Source organism: Capsicum annuum, chromosome 8, assembly GCF_002878395.1.
Source record: "Capsicum annuum cultivar UCD-10X-F1 chromosome 8, UCD10Xv1.1, whole genome shotgun sequence".
Classification (NCBI taxonomy): domain Eukaryota; kingdom Viridiplantae; phylum Streptophyta; class Magnoliopsida; order Solanales; family Solanaceae; genus Capsicum; species Capsicum annuum.
This window is the reverse complement of record NC_061118.1, coordinates 68931032-68951777: the sequence shown is the minus strand read 5'-3', so window position 1 is coordinate 68951777 and position 20746 is coordinate 68931032. Positions and strand designations below refer to the sequence as shown.

General features: G+C 30.2%; 1 protein-coding gene across 26 annotated transcripts in view; it reads left to right on the top strand.

The window, feature by feature from the left end:
* Positions 1 to 7535: 7535 nt before the first annotated feature.
* Positions 7536 to 20746, top strand: part of LOC107856965 — a 19859-nt gene continuing 6648 nt past the window's right edge. For 3 of the 26 annotated variants that reach the window (XR_007044051.1, XR_007044041.1, XR_007044048.1), the window contains exons 1-14: positions 7541 to 7842; positions 8291 to 8332; positions 9929 to 10059; positions 10293 to 10545; positions 11064 to 11404; positions 11752 to 11806; positions 11970 to 12805; positions 13705 to 13785; positions 16813 to 16938; positions 18247 to 18456; positions 18701 to 18910; positions 20185 to 20237; positions 20319 to 20363; positions 20515 to 20575. Coding sequence is in view for 1 of the 26 variants with exons in the window: in XM_047395703.1 (XP_047251659.1) it covers positions 16836 to 16938; positions 17738 to 17874; positions 18247 to 18456; positions 18701 to 18859 (609 nt within the window). In the remaining 25 variants the exon portion in view is untranslated. The other 23 variants (XR_007044040.1, XR_007044035.1, XR_007044043.1 and 20 more) reach the window with 20 other exon arrangements.

Sequence of the window (20746 nt, the reverse complement as noted above, 5' to 3'; positions counted from 1 at the left end):
TTTTTTAGTTTCTTATGTGACATCAATAAAATTTAGATAATCAAATATATTTTAATGAGCTTTAGATATTTTAAGTTGTTAACTGTTGTAATTTATAAGTACCTTTTATATAATTTTAAAATAATACATGTTACTCTACTTGTTCAAACTTTTGTGGCATCGAAGTTAATGATATTTTTAGAATAATTTATGTTTTAAATTATTGATATTTATAATACATTTTTATAATTCAATTTAAGTGGCGCAAATACAATTTCTAGAGTAAACCAAATATTTTATATCCTTAACAAAATTAAAATTGTTATATAACAGATTATGCTTTTTAGATACTTTAAGTCGTTAATTATTGTAATTTATAATACTCTTTATGTAATTTTCAATAATACATGTTACACTCCTCGTCCAAACTTTTGTGGCATTGATATTCAATTATATTTTTAACTATTCCAATTTAGGTGGCACTGGTATAATTCTAAGAGTAAACCAAATTTTTTATATCTTTTAAATTCTTAAGGTGTTAATTATTGTGATTAATAAAATTTTTTACGTATTTTTTTGGAATATATAATAGATTAATTTTTTGTAGACATTTTAAGCCGTTAAATATTGTAATTTATAATATATTTTATATTACTTTTAAATAATATATGTTACTCTCCTTGTCAAAAAAATTGTGTTACTGATAGTCATTTATATATTAAAAATAGTTTAAGTTTTTAATTACTGTGATTTATAATACTTTTTCTTCCATTACAAATCAAGTGACAATGATATAATTTTGGGAGTCATCCAAATATTTTATATCTTTTTAATTTTTTAAGTTATTGATTATTGGGATTTACATGAATTTTTTCATATTTTTTGGAAATATATAATAAATTAAAAAAAAAAAAGACAAATAAATTAAAATGGTTAAAAAAAATAAAGGCAAGGAAAAGGACCAATGAAGTTGTGCCAAAACAGGCAGATTAACCTTTAGATTTTTAAGTTGTCAATTATTGTGATGTATAGTATTTGTTACGTATTTTAAAAATATATGTCAGATTAATTTTTTTTAAAGATATTTTAAGTTGTTAACTATTATAATTTATGATACTTTTTATTAATATTCAAATAATATATGTTATTCTCCCTGTCCAAAATTTGTTGGCATTGATAGTCAATTATATTTCTTAAACAATTTAATTTTTTAATTATTGTGATTTATAATACTTTTTCTTCTATTTCAATTTAAGTGACAAAATGCTTAGATGATCATAATAATTAATTAGGGATGATATAGTAAAATCATGATTGAAGCAGCGAAGTAGACAGGTCTTAAATGACTTGCAATAACTAATTAGAAGTGATATAACAAAATTTTTATAAAAAATACTTGTAAAAAAATTTAAGTAAGACCTCATATAAGACGTCAAGTTAATTCAACATTAAATATTATTAATTTTTTAATACCTAAATGGTTCTATGATAATTTTTTAATATTAGTTTTTTCATACTTAAATAACTTATAATAACTAATTAGGGGTGATATAGTTAAATTATGGTTGAAATATCTGAAACAAATATTTAATAAATGTTTATTTTACTTTTTTATTTTTCAATATTGTTAATTTTCTAATGTGTATATGACATATAATAATTTAATTAGGGGTGATATAATAAAATTATGGAGCAAGCAGCTAGACGGTTGACAAGCTGGACGACCGGAAGCTACTCACTCCCTCTCCCATTCACTCTTATTATATAGAGCAATGTCCTTTAAATATTTTAAGTTGTTAGTTATTATTATTTATATTATTTTCAACATCATTCACATAATTATCCCAATTTATGCAGCATCACAAAAATTTTTGAGAAACAATCATTTTTTTATCATGTTTTTTAAAATTAATTATTGTAATGTATAGTAATTTTTTACATAAATTTAAAATAAATATAAGTAATTCTAGAAAAATCCTCAAATAATAATAAATGGAACTTTGAGAAGCTTAGTTGTCATTTTTAAAAAATGACCCTAAGCTCCTCATTCACTCTTATTCATTTTCCAGACTGACTCTAAGCTCATCAAAAAGATATAAGTGAGATTTTGAGGAACTTATTTATCATTTTTGAGAGTTGACCTCAAGCTCCTCTTATTCTTATTTTTTATATGTCTTTTAACTATTTTAAGTTAATTATTATTTATGGTTCTTTTATATTATTTTTAAATAGTTATCCCAATTTAAGCAACCCTGCAAAAAAATTGAGAAGCAATTAATTTTTATCATGCCTTTTAAATATTTTAACATTAATTATTGTAATATATAGCATTTTTACTCAAATTTTAAATAAATATAAGTAATTCTAGAAAAATCCTCAAATAATAATAAATGAAACTTTGAGGAGCTTAGTTGTCATTTTTAAAAAATGACCCTGAGCTCCTCATTCAGCCATCATTCACTCTTATTATATAGAGTAATGTTAATTATTATTATTTATAGTATTTTGTATATTATTTTTAAATAGTCATCCCAATTTAAGCAACACTGCAAAAAATTGAGAAGCAATCAATTTTTTATCATGCATTTTAAATATTTTAATATTAGTTATTTTTGTATGTAAATTTTTAAATAAATATAAGTAATTCTAGAAAATTCATAAATGAAACTTTGAGGAGCTTAGTTGTCATTTTAAAAAAAACAACAACCCTAAGCTCCTCATTCAGTCCTCATTCACTTTTGTTATTTATTTATATATATATATATAAAAGCAAGACAAGAAGACACGTGACAAACTATTGATAAGTCACGTGATAATTTTTGGGACAAAGGTTAATATTGTTGTGATAAAATTTTTGAACTAAAGGTATTAAATATTTGAATTTGAAAATTTATTATCCTGTTAAAAAAGAAAATAAGGCATTAGTTAAAAATAGAAAAGTATGGTTAAAGAGTCCTAAATAAACCCTTATTATTTCAAAAATTTATTCCTTTTATATACTATAAAATATATTCGAATACATTTAATTTTATAATAATAATAATAATAATAGTAATAATAATAATAATAATAATAATAATAATAATATTAATAATAATAATAAATAGTAGTATGTAGTAAAATTGTTAATAAGAAAAAATGTGTTGTAACAGTATTAGTGTGGTGATAATAATAATAATAATTTATATATATATATATATATATATATAAGCAAAACTAATAGCAAGACAAGAAGACACGTGGCAAGCTATTGAGAAGTCACGTGGTAATTTTTGGGACAAAGGTTAATATTATTGTAATAAAAATTTTGAACTAAAGGATATTAAATATTTGAATTTGAAAATTTATTATCCTTTGAAAAGAAAATAAGGCATTAGTTTAAAAATAGAAAAATATGGTTAAAGAGTCCTAAATAAATTCTTACTATTTCAAAAATTTATTCCTTTTACATACTATAAAATATATTCGAATACATTTAATTTTATAATAATAATAATAAATAGTAGTACGTAGTAAAATTGCTAATAAAAAAAAGTGTGTAGTAACAATATTAGTATGATGATGATAATAATAATAATAATAATAACAACAACAACAACAATAATAATATTATTATTATCATTGATTTTATAATTATTTATAATTGCAAATTAAATAATTCAAACTAAATTTTAAAATATTTGCAATTCGTCAGATAAGAATTTTCAAGGAGGTGAACTAATTTGACTTTAAATTTTCTTATTTTTAGGCATTTTGGAAGGAAGAATTGTAATTCAAGAAAGAAAATAGGCAAAATGACCTTTTGGACCCTTGTACTATGTCGGTTTTATAAGTTGGACACTTCTACTTATATGTTTGTCATTTGGGCCCTTGAACCCATTAAAAAGTAACATTCCTTTGACCGTTGACCTTGCCTTTGTGGCATTGAAATTGTGATTAGGACAAGGAGAGTGTAGCCGCCCGCCTTAGGTGCGAGTGGGGGTCAATTTTTGGCCAATTTTACATTAAAATAATTAAAAATAAAAAAAATATTAAAATAAAAAAATAAAAAAGGGTTCATTTTTTTCCTCCATCTTTTTTAATATTAAAATATTTTTAAAATTTTAAAAAAATAATATTTTTTTCCCTCCCCATCCCACCCCAGCCCGTCCCTACCCCCACACCCCACCCAGCCCCATCCCACACTACCCCCAGTCCCCACCCCACCCCAATACCCGCCCAGCCCTTCCCCACCCCCACCCCAGCCCATCCCCACCCCCACCCCTTACACCCTACTAGCCTCATCCTACCCCCAGCCCCTTCCAGCCCCCCACCCTACCTCAGCCCCATTCTCACCCTCCCACACCTCACCAGCCCCGTCCAGCCCCTACCCACACCTCTCCCAGCCCCGTCCCAATCCCCAGCCCCCACACCCCACCCCAACACTCTTCCAGCCCCCCTCCTACCACCTTCACTTTTTATTTTTTATTTTAATTTTCCCTCAATTTAATTTTTTTTATTTTTTTGAATAAAAAATTAAATTTAAATTGATATCTTTTTTGGGGGGGATTAAAATTTAAATTTGAATTGAAAGTGAGTGATAGTGAATATTGAAAAAAGTTAGTAAATTTCACTTGAAAAAAATTAAACTTTTTGTGAATTTTTTAAAGATATTCAAATTTAAAAATAAAAAATTTATTACGTTTGTATATATGAATTTATAGTTAAAAATTTAAATTTGTTGGAGAAGAATTTTAATTATTTGGAATGAATTTGATGTTTAATTTATGAGCAAAAATAAAAACATTATTATTCAAATTTTTCTAAAATTATAAATTTTTCTTATTTAATTAAATTAATTTTAATATTTATTTTTTCATTTATCATTTAAAAAATGACTTGGAATTTAATGTAATATTTTTTTTTAAATGACATGGCAGATGAGGCAAGCGTGGCAGATGACGTGGCAGCTAACGTGGGGAGAGTGTGTTATACTTACCAAAAAATGGTTTAAAATGTTGCATTTTAGTGGGTTCAGGGATCCAGATGACAAACATGTAAGTAGAAGTATCCAACTTACAAAATCGACATAGTACAGGGGTCCAGAAGGTCATTTTGCCAAGAAAATAAGGATGACTACATTACTATTATATATAAGAGACAATCCAAGGACTTTGGTAGTCCTTACAAAAGTTTTCAACTTAATTTTAATCTTTTCAATTAATTACTTTTATGTCATGATTTTATCTTTTATAGTAATTTAATTAACTTCTTAATCCTATAATATTGTGACATTTGTTTGATATTGATGAAGTTACTTTATCTTCTTTCTTGCTAAATGGATTTTTGCACTTGGTGCAAGTGTCATAGTATGAGAAGCTATTATTACAAAGCAAAAATTAAATATTTACCAATAAAGTGGAGTTTAGGTAGTTAGTCAATTGGGTCATTCAAATTCTCATATTGTTTAACTAATCGATAAATCATTTTTAGAATCTTTCATTATAATGTTTTGTTCCTCATACTTATATATTATTTAATTAAGTCAATTTCAAAATATAAACTTCAAATATTGTTTAATTATTTATTTATTAAATTACTTGTACTTTACTATTATAAGAAAGAATAAAAGTTTTGGTAATCTTTACGTTAAAATATATGATTTTAAGCGAGGTAGGGATAGACTAAAGAAATATTGGAGGGAGGTGATTAGATATGACATGGAGCAGCTCCAACTTACCGAGGACATGACCCTGGATAGAAAGTTATGGAAGAGGGGGATTAGGGTAGAAGGTTAGCTTGAGTTTAGGATGTAGTATCTTTTGGTGTGTTACTTGGAGTATCTTGTTTATGATATCATCGGATATGTTAATCTCTATTTTATCTTGTTCTTTTACAATTCCTTATCTAGATTATTTTATTTTGAGTTGGGGGCCTATCGAAAACAACCTCTCTATTTCACATTTGAAGTAATGATATGGACTGCGTACACTTACTCTCTCCAGACCCCACTTCGTGGGAATATACCGGGTATGTTGTTGTTGTTAAAAGTCTTACATGTGACATTTCTTTGTCATAATTCTCCTTTTAAGATTTTTCACATGAACCTTTGTAATTAGTTGAATTTCTTTTTGATTTTATTAAATTATTTTCTTCTTCATCTTAAAATATTTGTTACATTTCACTTTTAAGGATCAAATTATATGAACTTCAAAATGTTTTTGAGAAAAAAATATTATTACGTTGATATAACCATTGCAATTTATCATATTTGATTTTCATATAGTTTCGAATATCTAATTTCTAATTTTGTTGAATTAATATAACACAATTTAGCTAAAATATAAGTCAAATTATCTTTTGAAAAATAAAATGATAAAATTTGAACAACTTTTGAAGACAATCTTTTCTTACCACTAAAGCATAGAGGATCTTGAGATTTTGGTAGTCCTTGCAAGGGCCATTTTGATATTTTAATTTTTTGGTGAAATGAAGTTATTACACACAATAATTAATAGTATTTTTTATTACATATTTTCATTTTCGTCTTTATTTTTTTGTTAATATCATTCCACTTGGATTTTTATAACTGGTTTCTTCTTACCACATATTAGATTACTTTTTAATTAAAACTCCCTTTATTTTAAATTAACAATATTCAAGCTAACTTTTCCTACAAAATTAAAGTTTCCAATGATATCAACTACAACCTCATAGTTCTTTTTGATATTATAGTATAGTAAATAATATCTTGTATTTATTGTTTCTCGTAGTAAACATGAAAAAGTATAAAATAATAAATAAAATGGGACGAATAGGTTACTCTTGTAAGGAGCGTGTAAGAAATAAACATAATAAGTAAAGAGACTGAATGGAGCAATCTATTAATGTAGTTTAATTATCATTTAATATCCTTGTATATTCTTATTAAGCTAATTTATATGAAGGTTCTTAGTTGAGGTTATAATTATTATAATATAAACTTGAAAGTATTGACTTTTTTTTCGGATGATTCTATAAGATGAAAAAAATGTAATTAGCAAAAACTATTGCCACTAAAATTATGAGGGAAATTAAAACTCAATAAATATCAAAATAAATTTACTTTTAGCTATAATTAAAAAAAAATGCATGCAAATTTTATAAAAATATCAATAATTTTTTTCTATTTATGATCTTCATCAAAGCGTAATTATTAAATATTTTAAATTATGTCATTATATAAAATATCGAATTACTTGCAACTTTTTGATATATTCTAATTCTCTAATAATTTCTTCTTCCTCATAAATAATGTTTTCTTTAAAATTACCCAATTATATGATTAAAAAATCTGTAATTATATAAAACATATCAACAAGACTTATTTAACAGATCATTAGATATACTAATTATAAAATTAAAAAAATAATATAAATTATTATTCTTATACTTTGAATTTAAGTCCGGGCCTCATGAAACTAGTTATTTTTCTACTATATAGAAGAGGGAACGTGGAAGACCAAGGGTAGTTTAGTCTTTTTACTTTAAATAATATCTTTCTCCATGGCTGTATTCCATCCACAATTTGAGATCTTTTCCTACTCCCACACACAGTACAATCACTTCTGTAGAATTAGATTTTCCCCAAGCTACACCCCCACTTCCCTTTTCTTTCTCTCTACGACAGTTTTGAGCAGTTTTTACCAGCTTTCAGCCGTCCTTTTCGGGTTAAGCATATCTATTTGCAGCTACATCCTTAACTGGAGCACAAGTATTTCCATTGAAGCTTTTTATACTTCTAAAGTTCTCCATCTTCAACTGAAATTTACAACCTATTCCTTCTCTCTGAAATAAAAGTTAAATCTTCTGCGCTTCGGTTAGAGCTCATCTTTCTGTCACTTGGTTAGTTCTCACTTTCTACTACCTTCTGTGTTCCCATTGAAGCTTTTTATACTTCCAAAGTTTTCCATCTTCAACTGAAATTTGCAACCTATTCCTTCTCTCTAAAACATAAGTTAAATCTTCTGCGCTTCGGTTAGAGCTCATCTTTCTGTCAATTGGTTAGTTCTCACTTTCTACTACCGTCTTTGTTGCTCTTATCTGTCAATTGTGCTACTTTTTTATGTGCGATTTAGGAAAAACTAAGTCTAGGAGTTTTGTTTGAGTCATATTTGGAAATTGATACTGGTAGTTCTCTCTGTGATTTGGAAGTTTATTGTTTGGGTCAAGTTTTGCGCTCGAGGTGTTTGTGGAAATTCTTCATCGAAGCAACCTCTTTGAATAATAATTTTCTTACTTACAAAATCGAACTGTACTCGATTAATTTCTCACAGTTATCTTCATTTTTCAGGTTACTAATAGGAGTAAGCTTTTGTCATCTTACAAAGATATGGTATGCATACTATGTACTTGCAGATTCACTTTATAAATGTGTCTGTGATCAACTTGCTACTTTGAGTGAAGTTGGTAAACAACTTTTTGACAAATTAGATGAAGTTTATATGCGGTTTCCTGTTCTGTTTCTTAGAATGTGAATATCATTTTATATTAGTAATATATCTTAACCTATTTGTATCTTCCTCCGTCTTGCTTACTATCATCTTTAATAATTCAGGCTTGTCCAAATGTTCTATAACTATGTTACTTTAACGTGCTCCCTATTTTGTTCAACTTGCTCTAATGTTCCGAAGGAAAACATCCCTAAAGAAAAGTAGAGCAATAAATTGATATGTATGCCTCGTCAATAGTTTGAATGACTAATTTTGATCAGGACAATTTGAATGACTAATAAAACACGATGTTATTTTTATAATCCCTTGATATTTGATAGGCCAGTGGTTGTGTTAGGTATTTTAGGTGAACATATCTGTTGTTTAGTTCACACCCTGACACAAGTTCCTTCCCTTCTATTTATAGTAAAAGTAAAAAATAGATATATTTTCTGGTATTTGGAGTTTTTATTTGCATTTGTCTTCCATGCTTATCTATTCTTGTTTGACAGTTAACTGCATTTATCTCATACTGGAACATCCAAAGTCCTTGAGATTCTACTCTCATAGCCTATAGTTGTATGACTATCCATTACTTAAGGTTATCTGTCTAATAAAACTACAGGTTTGGCAAGATTATATAAGTGAATTTTAGTTGGCTCAATAAGGGTTAGCTAACAAGAGAAAATATTTACTTTCTAAGTGTGTTTGTGTGTCTGTATATATATATATATATTTCACTAGGTGCTAGTGTATAAGTTGAAAGAGCAAAAGGTTTGGTTTCTTAGAAAGTTAGGTTCTAAAGTACTTTTAGTCAAGAGTGGAAAAATCAAGAGTGAATCAGGAGATACATACATAGGTCCTAGCTGCTTGCGTGATGTTCCTAGCTGCTTGCATAATGTCACTAACTCATTGACAAAAACCAATTTCAAGTGATTTATTTATTTCCTAGCCTTGGTTCTTGATTTTTCCTTCTATCAGTTGTTGCTTAGGTGTAGATCTTATTCCACTACATTCTGTATTGAAGCTATAACCTTTTAACAGACTGGGATACTGGATGCGGCATTTTAACCTTTTAACAGACTGGGATACTGGATGCGGCATTTTACTTTCTTGTTTCAACTGCTATCTACATAAATACCATGACTTGTTGTTGTCTGACTGATTTTTGATTGTTAAGTGAGTGCATTTTCCAACTATATACAAGACAATATACTCAAGCACGAGCCCAACATTGGAACACTTCCTTAGTTAAACTTAAGTGATACTTTATGATTTGCAAGTGATATTTTGTTTATATTCATGACGCTTATCATTTTGCACTACATATCTATATGTGATACTTTTTACATAGTTGTTCCATATGGTGTTCTGTAGCTTTTTCACGCTTTATAGTACTTTTTCCCACTATTAATGAAAATTATGTTTTGAATTTGGTTGTCAGGCTGATATTCGATTACCTTTGCTGACTATTTGATCATACTTCGATTTTGTTACAGACGTGATTTACAGTCATTTTTTGGATGAGCCAACCTCTACTGGCGTTGAAAAGGGTATGTTGGAGTGCATTAGATTGTGTTAAACAACAACATATGCCCAGTACAATCCCATAGACTGGGGCCTAGAGAAGGTACATGTACGCAAACCTTACCCTTACTTCACATAAAGAGAAACTGATTCTGATAGACTCTAAACTAAAATAGTCCAAAGAATAAAGAAATAATAGTACAACAACTATGATGATCCCTATACAGTAATTTATTGTATAATGCTTGGAAAGTGTATTGTGCATTAGATTAAATCTCTGTATGGTCAAATAGAAGAAATCTTACTGGATTCCTCGATCAAATTCATATATGGCAGGTTGGTTCATATCTTCTTACCTATTCACTCTTGATTTTTTACAACGAGTCCTACAAGATGCAATGGTACATAGGCTCTTATGCAAGGCAAATATTTTAACGGGTAGGAGCTTTTTTGGAGCTCAAAAGAAGCAGTACCTAAACCCAAAAAGAAAGTGACATCAGACAATTACTACGGGATGGTGAGTGAAGGTGACACAAATCCAAATTCACTTCATGAAGAGTCTGAGATTGCTCATGATTCTCTGTTTAAGGTAATTGCATTGTGAACCTCATCAAATCCTCTGCACTACCATCTCTTATTGGCCTCTTTTTGCATTTTTATGGTGATCAAGCTTTGATTTTGTCCTGTGTTTCAAAGTTTTCCTCAAAGACATCATACGAAGTTTCTATTTTTGCAGATGACTCGTGGAATAAGGTTCATGTTGTCTCAAAATCATTTTTCTTACTTCCTATAAAAAAGTTGGTCTTATTCGTATATTTCATCAACAAATGAATAATTCATCAGATTGTTGCTCTACTATCAGTAGATCCGATGATGTGCTGTGTTGTTTCTTTCATTTGTTGATTCTTAAATTTAATGCTTTATTTGTCATTTGAAAATAACGTAGAGGCAGGGGTAAGGTCTGCGTACACTCTATCCTCTCTGCACAGTACTTGGTGGGATTTAAATGGATATGAAGATATTGTTTGTGTTTACTGCTTTATTTCCATTTAATTTGACATGCAGTATCAAATTGGGAATTTTTAACTTCATCTCTATTTTTCGCAGCCTCCCTTCACTCTCGAAGTTCAGCTCAGCGAATATGGTGATTTTTCTCCATCTTTACCCTTTTACCTTTCTCCCCAAGCCATCCATAAATGGAGAAGGCGGTGCTTCTTTGCTCTGTTTCTTCTACTTCTACCCTCTCGTTGTCTAGAATCTTCTCACGCTCTTCACATCGCCTCGCTTCTTACTTAGCTAAATGACACCGTTTAATTCAAAACCTTCACCGTCGGTGTTCACTTCTTCGGATCAATATTCGCAGCATATCGCGTTCAATTCACTTAAAAAGATAATTTTACCCTCACTCTGTTTGAGCTATCACTACTTCCGCACCTCAATCATTCAAGGTATGTACTATGTACTACTAATTTAACTACTTATTTCTTATCTATTTGATTGCGACTAATTTTGATTTTATTGCTTTTTTATTTTATTTGTTAAGAGTTTGTTGTTGCTGATGATGAAGTGGTTGAGAAATACGGGTTCGAGAAAGTGTATGAGCAGTTTATTAATGAGTGAAAATCTAAAGTTGTTTTGTATAAACATAAGAAAACTGGTGCTGAAGTAATGTCAGTGTCCAATGATAATGAGAATAAACTCTTCAGCGTTGTCTTCAGGACGCCTCCGAAAGTTTATGTTTTCGTTACATCTTCACTTTCATGTTTCACTGACTCTCTTTATCTGCACTCTTCAGATATATTCCTTTTCTCCAGAAGATATTCAAGAATGCTTCAATGCAACAATTTTAGGTCAAGTTTTCATCTCAATATTTATCTCTCTTCCTCTTCTCTGTTGCATGTTCTTATTTGTCTCAAAATTCATCAACTCGGTTATAAACATGAAAACACAATAGATTATCTTAGACCTTTTTTTGGGTCTTTCCTCATCTCTATTGTTTTTTTTTTGTTTCAGCGTGAACATTTTTTTGTTGGAGATGAAAAGGGAGAACCCAGCTCCAAACTCTGCCGTAGATCATCTTTCGAAAGCTTAATCATTGTCGGACGATTTCGTAGGGTACAACTCAAGTATTGACCTAATGGCTCCAAAAATACCACAACCTGAAGTGTATTCCCGCATAGTGGGGTCTGGGGAGGGCTAGGTGTTCGCAGTCCATACCACTACCTCCGGAGAAGTATAAAGGTTGTTTCAAAAAACTGATTGATTATTAAGAGGAAAAGTTAGTTGATTCCGAGTTAAATGCATACGATGATTGTGACGATTCACATGCCAATGTGAAATGTCAGAACATAGAGAACTGTAAGTACCTTTACCACCTCAACATATACCATTTTAAATACTTGAGATCTACAAGATTTGCCTTTTGCATTGAGAATACTCCCGTTCATGTACTGATCTCAATTTGTAAACTTTGATAATTTTGCCATTCAATCAGTATATGATTCTTTCCCACAACCATTTTGCAGCCTCACATATTACATAATGTTTATCATTGTCATTTGATTTTTTCTTCTTGAGTCGAGGGTGTATAGAAAAAAATTTCTCTACTCCGTTATTATGTGCAATCACACATTCAGATTAATGAATATTGCGATCGCGTGGTTATGGTAAGGACTCATATATCACTTCCTTTTGTGTATGTTTGTGTGCACTTTAATCCCTTATATTTTACTAAGTTGGTTCATCTATCACAGTCTGCTGCAACTAAGAAGTATGGGAAACATATCAACAAATCTCTGAAGGTTTTAGATATGACCGACTTGAAACTTTTAGCTCTAAACCAAATAAAGGTATATTCTATCCAGAGTTCTTATCTCATTTAGTTGGAATCTTTCGGAGTATGAAGTAATGGACTTTGGGTCAATTCAATCCCATAAGCTATCTCATGAGGGGAGGATTACCCAGGATCATATAAGGAGACCATAACCCATTCCCTCAATCTGTATGGGACTAACACTCTTCCACACGCTTAGGACAGGAAAACTAAAGCATGGGTAACATAGTTGAGAGCCTAACATTGAGAGACACAACAACACGGATCGTCGAGTCTGTCTTTGATACCATGTCAAGAAATGGTCATTTGGCCTAATTCATTCCCAAAAGTTAGATTGTGAGGGAGGATTACCCTCATACCTTTAAGGAGACCACAACCCATTTCGTCAACCAATATGAGACTTAACATAGTATTATTTGATCCATTAAATTAGGGAAGATTTCGATAGTTTGCTGATTGTTAATGTAGAAGCCCTCACTTTTATGGAGTAATTTTTTTCTTTCCACTCTTCGTCCAATGCACAGACCAAAGATATTTTGTTTTGCAGAAAAATTTGTAATTGGAAGACTTCTGTCTATGTTTAACCGTATAGACAATGCATATCTTTATTTGAGAACTACCTTGGAACTGTTCTTGTGAATCTTTAGAGAGTCATATACTAATTCAATTTTATTGCTATCATTCAACTATTGACTATAATTTCCTCCATCGATGATCTAAATTACCCAAAGAATGTAGTTACATACTACATTATGAATGCTACCTAAATCTTTTCAGCTTGTTGGAAGGTTCATCTCTTATTTATGCAATTCTCCTTCCTTTGTTACTCTTTTATCAATTACTTTTACAAATCAGTACAAATTACACATCTGGTATAATAATTTTCTAATTTGTTGTAACATATGAATTCATTAGGTCGTCAAACCTCTTCTGTAGGAGAGAACCAAAAAAAAGGTTCAGGTTTTATCAGGATATGAATAGGATGATCTATTGAAGGTAACATTTCTTTTACAATTGTTTTGTTGTCGTTTTATTTGTCTTCTACGAGGATTTAGTAACTTTCTGATTATAAGAACGGGTGGAGAACTAATAAAGAAAACAATTATTTGGGATTCCATGTTACTAGAAAATATTATGCCCATCCAAACACTAGTTTAGAGAAACAAGCGATGCTTATTAGTTGTAGCTTGTAACTAGGAATAGTGTTGCCTCTGTCGCCTGTTAAGTAATTACCTCTATGGTAACTGCTGATAGTCTGTGGCAAAATGGATAAACAACTTTTGTCTCACTGATCTATTGGGAAAATTATCAATATCTTGTGTTATTCATATGCAGAGTTAAGAGATCTAACCCTGTTTGGTCTGTTAATCATATAGAAATGTTAGCGGCTTAAAGGTTACTTTAGTTTTAATATTGGCCAAGCATTAGTGTTTTGAATGCTAAAAAATATATTGGAAGAAAACTGAAGGATCTAGGCATTATTGTTGCTTTTATGCGGCTGTATTCTGATCCATGAATCTGAGATATTTTGATGGAATGGGGAAAAGCGAAGACATGGAGAGGAAATTGAGTTCTAATCTTACAGTTAAAGCAAGTGTCTCTGTGTGTGTATTTTAGTTGAGTATGTAGAAGTCTACTAGAAAGTTATTTTGTTGTGTGTGAAATGTTAGCAGCGGAAGGATTGTTTTTTAAGTTTTAGTTTTGGGTAACCATTAGATTTTTGGGAGGTGGCAAGTATCCTGTGGAATTAGTTTAGGTGCACTAGAGACTATAATTATTAAAATAAAAAAGAAATACAAGAAGAGCATTGAAAGAAATAGTCACAATTGTTGTATTTATGCTTGTATATTCTGATCCGTGCTTTTTTAGTTATTTTATATGAGTTTCAGTGCTCTGTTATATTTGCTAGATATGTTGTGGAGATTGATTTCCACCCTTACAGTTAAGCAACAGTGTGTGTCCTCTGGCGCATGTTTGTTGTTGAGTATCTTGAAGTCTATTAGAAAGGTCTTGTACTGTGTTGGAAATGATTTGTCGTTTTAAAATGTCAGTAGCTAAAAGATTAGATTGGGTAAGCATTCGAGTTTTCAATGCTACAGGTTTTGTTTCAGTGCTCTGTCACTAATATTAAAAAAATAATTCTTGTTTGTGCAAGATAATTAATTAGTTTTGAAGTTAAAACCGTGATTTTACTGTATCATTCCTAATTAATCATTATAAGTCATTTATGTATTAAAAAATTAATAATATTTAATTAAAAAAATAGATGACATGTCTGGCTGCACTGGTTTCAACCAGTGCTTCGTCATTTACTATATTATCCCTAATTGCTCCGTGATTTACTATATTACCCCTAATTAATTATTATAAGTCATTTATATATTAGAATTAATAATTTTTTTAATTATATTACCCCTAATTAATTATTATAAGTCATTTATATATTATAATTAATATATTTAATTAAGAACTAGAAATTTATGACGTTTTTTCAGCTGCTTTAATCGTGATTTTACTATATCATCCCTAATTAATTATTACAAGTCATTTATGTATTAAAAAATTAATAATATTTAATTAAAAATAGATGACATGTCTGCCTATATTACCCCTAATTGCTCCGTAATTTACTATATTACCTCTAATTAATTATTATAAGTAATTTGGTTTCGACCACTGCTTCGTCATTTACTATATTACCCTTATTTGCTCCATGATTTATATATTACCCCTAATTAATTATTATAAGTCATTGATATATTAGAATTAATAGTATTTTTTTTATTATATTAACTCTAATTAATTATTATAAGTCATTTATATATTAGAATTAATAATATTTAATTAAAAAAATAGATATTTATGACATTTGTTTCAACTACTTTAACCGTGATTTTACTATATCATCCCTAATTAATTATTATAAGTCATTTATATATTAAAAGTTTAATAATATTTAATTAAAAAATAGATGGCATGTCTGTCTATATTACCCCTAATTGTTTCGTGATTTACTATATTACCCCTAATTAATTATTATAAGTTGTTTCTATATTAAAATTAATAATATTTTTTTACTATATCCCTAATTAATTATTGTAAGTCATTTATATATTAGAATTAATAATATTTAGTTTTAAAAATAGATATTTATGACGTTTTATTATATCGTCCCTAATTAATTATTATAAGCCATTTATATATTAAAAAATTAATAATATTTAATTTAAAAAATAGATGACATGTTTGCCTATATTATCCCTAATTAATCCGTGATTTACTATATTACCTCTAATTAATTATTATAAATAATTTATATATTAGAATTAATAATATTTTTTACTATATTATCTCTAACTAATTATTATAAGTCATTTATATATCAAAATTAATAATATTTAATTAAATCAATGTTTATTTATGCCTACATCTCATCAATATTAAATTTTAATGCTAAAAAATATTTATAATGTTGAACCGTGCTGACACGAACTGACACGCACCATGCAACTCATAGAAACACATTAATTGAACAACCAAGGAATAAAGGTAACTTTATAACTACCAAATACACTGTTTAGAAGCATCCGCATTCTTCTTTCATCCTCCCACCGCCAATACTAGATTTTTATCTCATCTCTATGCACAACTCTAGAATCATCAATTATTCCATCCCTTTTGTTCCAATAATAATAAATTGATTCATAATTCGTGATAAGTCCAGATATGTTTTCGTACAAATTTTGCAACAAATTTCTGTCAGCTTTATTCAAAATCAACTCTCTCAATTTTATGGCTAAAATCCATGGCGGATGTGAAAGGTTTTTGTTGCCCTCCTAAATCTTCTATCTTTTTTTTTTTAAAAAATATGTTCTATTTTTAAGAAACTGCGTTTGTTCCATAAATTGCTCTGTTGATATGAAGTTGTCTCATATTTTATTTATGAATTGTTGACTTGCTGATTGGTGGGTTGTGTGGATTTTTTGAAAGATGGGTTCTTTGATTTTGTTTTTGGGGTTGAAGTGAGGAAAATCATAGAGGTGTTTATGGGTTCTGCTGAGGAAAACTGCAAAGTAGGAAGTTTGGTCAGTGGAGGACATACTCTACTTGATGAAATAAAGTTGTTGAAGGAAATGCAGGATCATACTGGTTAGTTCCCTCGTCAATTCTTGGTTTTGTCTTGTTCATTGCATAAACATGAACCTTTTCCGACGAAAATTTGTTCTGTTTATAAATAGTTAAAAATATGTTTTATGTATATGTTTATAATAATGTTGAACCTCCCATAGCTTCTTCATGTGTTTACTTCTTCGTATTTTGAAGCTCCTTAGTGAAATTCATGGCTTTGCTGATAAATGAAGGCCTCGGAGGAGCATCATATGAGCTCAGATCAGACGAGGCAAAAAAATAAAAACTGAATCGTGAAATTGACCATCTATCTAGCTTTAACATGTATGAACTAACTACTCTTAGTATATGGGAGAGGTAGTGGCCTGATTTTGGAAAATGTTTGTTGATAGAGTCAAGATTATTTTATAAGAAGAAGGTTGAGAGGAGAATTTTTGAATGAGCAGTAGATTTATTTTCCTAATTTATTTGAAATTTGAGGGTAGTTTCATCTTCTTAAAGCTTCATCATTTACTTACGTGTGTGCTTCAACTTCAATTTAGCTCTTCCACCTTTCTTCTCCACATCTCTTAACATTCTTCTCATAAAATTTTCTACTATGAAAAATTTATTGATGATTATTGCTAATTCTGGGCGGCACTGAACATGCTATTGGGACATTATTTATTTATAATGGCGTCGATTGCACCGTAGCTGACATTCCGAGTTTCGTACCTCAACTACCTGCAGAGTTTCTTACCTGAACTATCTCGATTTTTCTGAGCTTTGTACCTCAACCTCAACTATTCAATTTTTTGAGTTTCCACCATGTCCACATCAGCAACATCTGTCACCGAATCACCGGAGAAGTCGCGAGTGAAATCACCGAATTCGACGCTGGCGTTCTGCGAGATGCATGGGAATAGTTACATTCGGGTCCATGGAATTCACTTGTACCCATATGGAGAGATACATAATGTAATATAAAGCCTCCATTTTCGCAATCCTATTTGCATTTTGTAATTAATGGGTTTAGGTTATTCATGGAATGCCCTGATGAAGGAATGTGATCCAAATCCTCAGTTATACACCATTTTTGTCTATTCGGTTTTAACACCTCTTTAAATCTTCATTTATAGCATTTTGGTTTATTTTTCCCAGTTGTCTTGTCTATTGAAAAATTTGAATGCAGCTTATGAATTATATCAATGAATACATGTCTTCTAGATGAGCTTATAAGTGAGATCCTCTAAGCTTTCAAATAGTTGAGGTGGTCTAGCATTTACTTGAGTGCTAACAATGTAGTGAGATGATATGTGCGGTTATTTATCTTTTCTTTTGACTTTGCAGGTGCAACAGTTGTTACCTAGGAAGTCACTGTCTTGTAAGTTAGTAGGGAAAAGGTCAGGCTTATCGTTGGAGGCATTCCTGAAAGACCATTATTTATCAGGATCCCCGGTGGTCATCAGAGATTCCATGGATCAATGGCCTGCTAAGAATAAGTGGAATGGCATGAATTACCTTAGAAAGGTTGCTGGCTTCCGTACGGTCCCCATTGAGGTGATTAATTTATTCATGGTGTTATTTCAATTTAGCTGAACTCTATATCTATTGCATAGTTCAACCACATCAAAAAGGTATGTCCTTTCTATAAGCAACTGATCAAGAACACAAGTCCTTATAATCTATTTTGTCCATGCAAGTATATAGAAAGAAAATATGAGATAGAATTACTTCACATATTGATTGATTTGACTGCACAGTTTGTGGTTTGAAGAGAGTGAGCATTGTGTATTTGTTTTAGCCATCCAGAGTTGGACTAAATTTATGTCAAGATGGAGCTGGCTGTAGAGAGTCTGTGCTTAGGTGTTATAGAAGGGAAGTCTACTCCATAAGCATGGAACGAGAGCTGGCTGTAGAGAGTCTGTGCTTAGGTGTTATAGAAGGGAAGTCTACTCCATAAGCATGGAACGAGAGCTGCCTGTTACGTTGGGTTCAAGCTTGGAATTTACAGGTACATTTTGATTGAAATATATCTTCTTGTAGATATATGTAAGCTTTTCTTATTTTCCCTCTCTTCACCATGAGTGATTATGTGAAATGGTTTTTGCAAACTGTGTTTTTTCATACAGGCAGCGTGGTTATAGTACTCAACTACTCATATTATGCCAACTGTACAATTCGTTCTGCATAAGCAGAATAGCTACCCACTCTATAAGAAGAGGCTCGATAAGCTCACGTCATTGTGGGGATATTTGCTTTTCATTGGAAAACTATAATTTAGGCTTATCTAGACTTGGCTATCTTTGCTCCATTTCGTTGAAGCTTATTTTGCGTTGTCAAAATAATGAAAACATAATATATTCACGAATAGTTAATTTAACCCTCGTAAGAAGAATGAATTTCAATAGGATTAATTGGGGTTGTGGTGCCTAAATGAAAGGAATTCAGATATGCAGATTTAATTTCAGGAGATAGGATGATCGATGAAGATGTAACATATAAGATTCGAATAGGATGGACGAAACGGAGGAGTATCACGAGAGTGTTGTGAGATAACACAATACTGAACTTCTTTCCAATACTTATGTATATTCATCCTATTCTTGTTGCTTATTCTGAAAATGATTGACGTTTTCCACAAACCTGTCTTAAATATATCTCTTTGTAGAATCAAACAAAGCTTTATATTGTGAGGTTTTCTTTTGTAATTCATCACTTTTTCATTTTTACAATTGATACAATTTTCGGTTCTAGATAGTTTTTGACACTTTTAGCATTGTCTTTCTATAACTTGTAGAACCGATGCCAACTTACCTGACATGCCAATTGTCTTTGCAAGTGATACCTTTCTTAAATTAACGGGTATTTAAGATGATGTTAATTATAACGAATTTTTTGTTTGTTAAAATGGGAGGTATTCATCCTTGTTTAACTGATAGTTGTTAACTGGAATGTTTCTTTTCATCCCATTCTTGCAAGTGATACCTTTCTTAAATTAACGGGTATTTAAGATGATGTTAATTATAACGAATTTTTTGTTTGTTAAAATGGGAGGTATTCATCCTTGTTTAACTGATAGTTGTTAACTGGAATGTTTCTTTTCATCCCATTCTTGATAGCCTTATCCAAATATGAAGTTTTGGGCTATAACTGTAGATCTTTAAGCATGATAAACACAGATTCAAGCTCACCAACTTTGTGTAATTTTCTCTTATAATTAGCTCTTATTTGCTCAAGTATGGTTCCATGTGATCTAATTCCAACTTTTGATTTCTCTCTTTGCAGATGAAAGAATGCATCCAGAATAAACAACCACGTACAGTACGCATGTATTACAGGTTGGCTCCTGGCCCTGCAAGTTATTTATTTAGACACAGTGTTACTTCTCTAGACTCAAGTCTCTTGTTAATTTGTTTCAGAAAATAAGGAACCTCATTTTGGCTTCACATTTCACTTCAGGAAAGGTAATACTTAACAATAATTCGCTGAATATCGTTTCATATCATCAGAATCTTCAAACGCCTATTTAAATTGAGCTTTTTCTTGTCGTATTCCTTATGAGCGACTTATTTCTTTGAGGATTTCAGCCTATTCTTTTGATGTATCCATTTTTAGATTTGAGATGGTCTAAGATGCTTCAAATGCGATATTCGTTCTCAGGCATCAAGAGAAACAGGTGAAAATTATAACTCACTTCGCTTCAAGGCTAGGCTAGCAAATGATATTTCATAATTGAATGTCACCTATAGGCTGGATGAGTCCCCTACACTTTCGAGATCTTCACTCTGTTGTGCAAGTTAAGAAATTGGAGATTGGCGCATTGGTCTTTATTAGTGGTGTAGTCCGT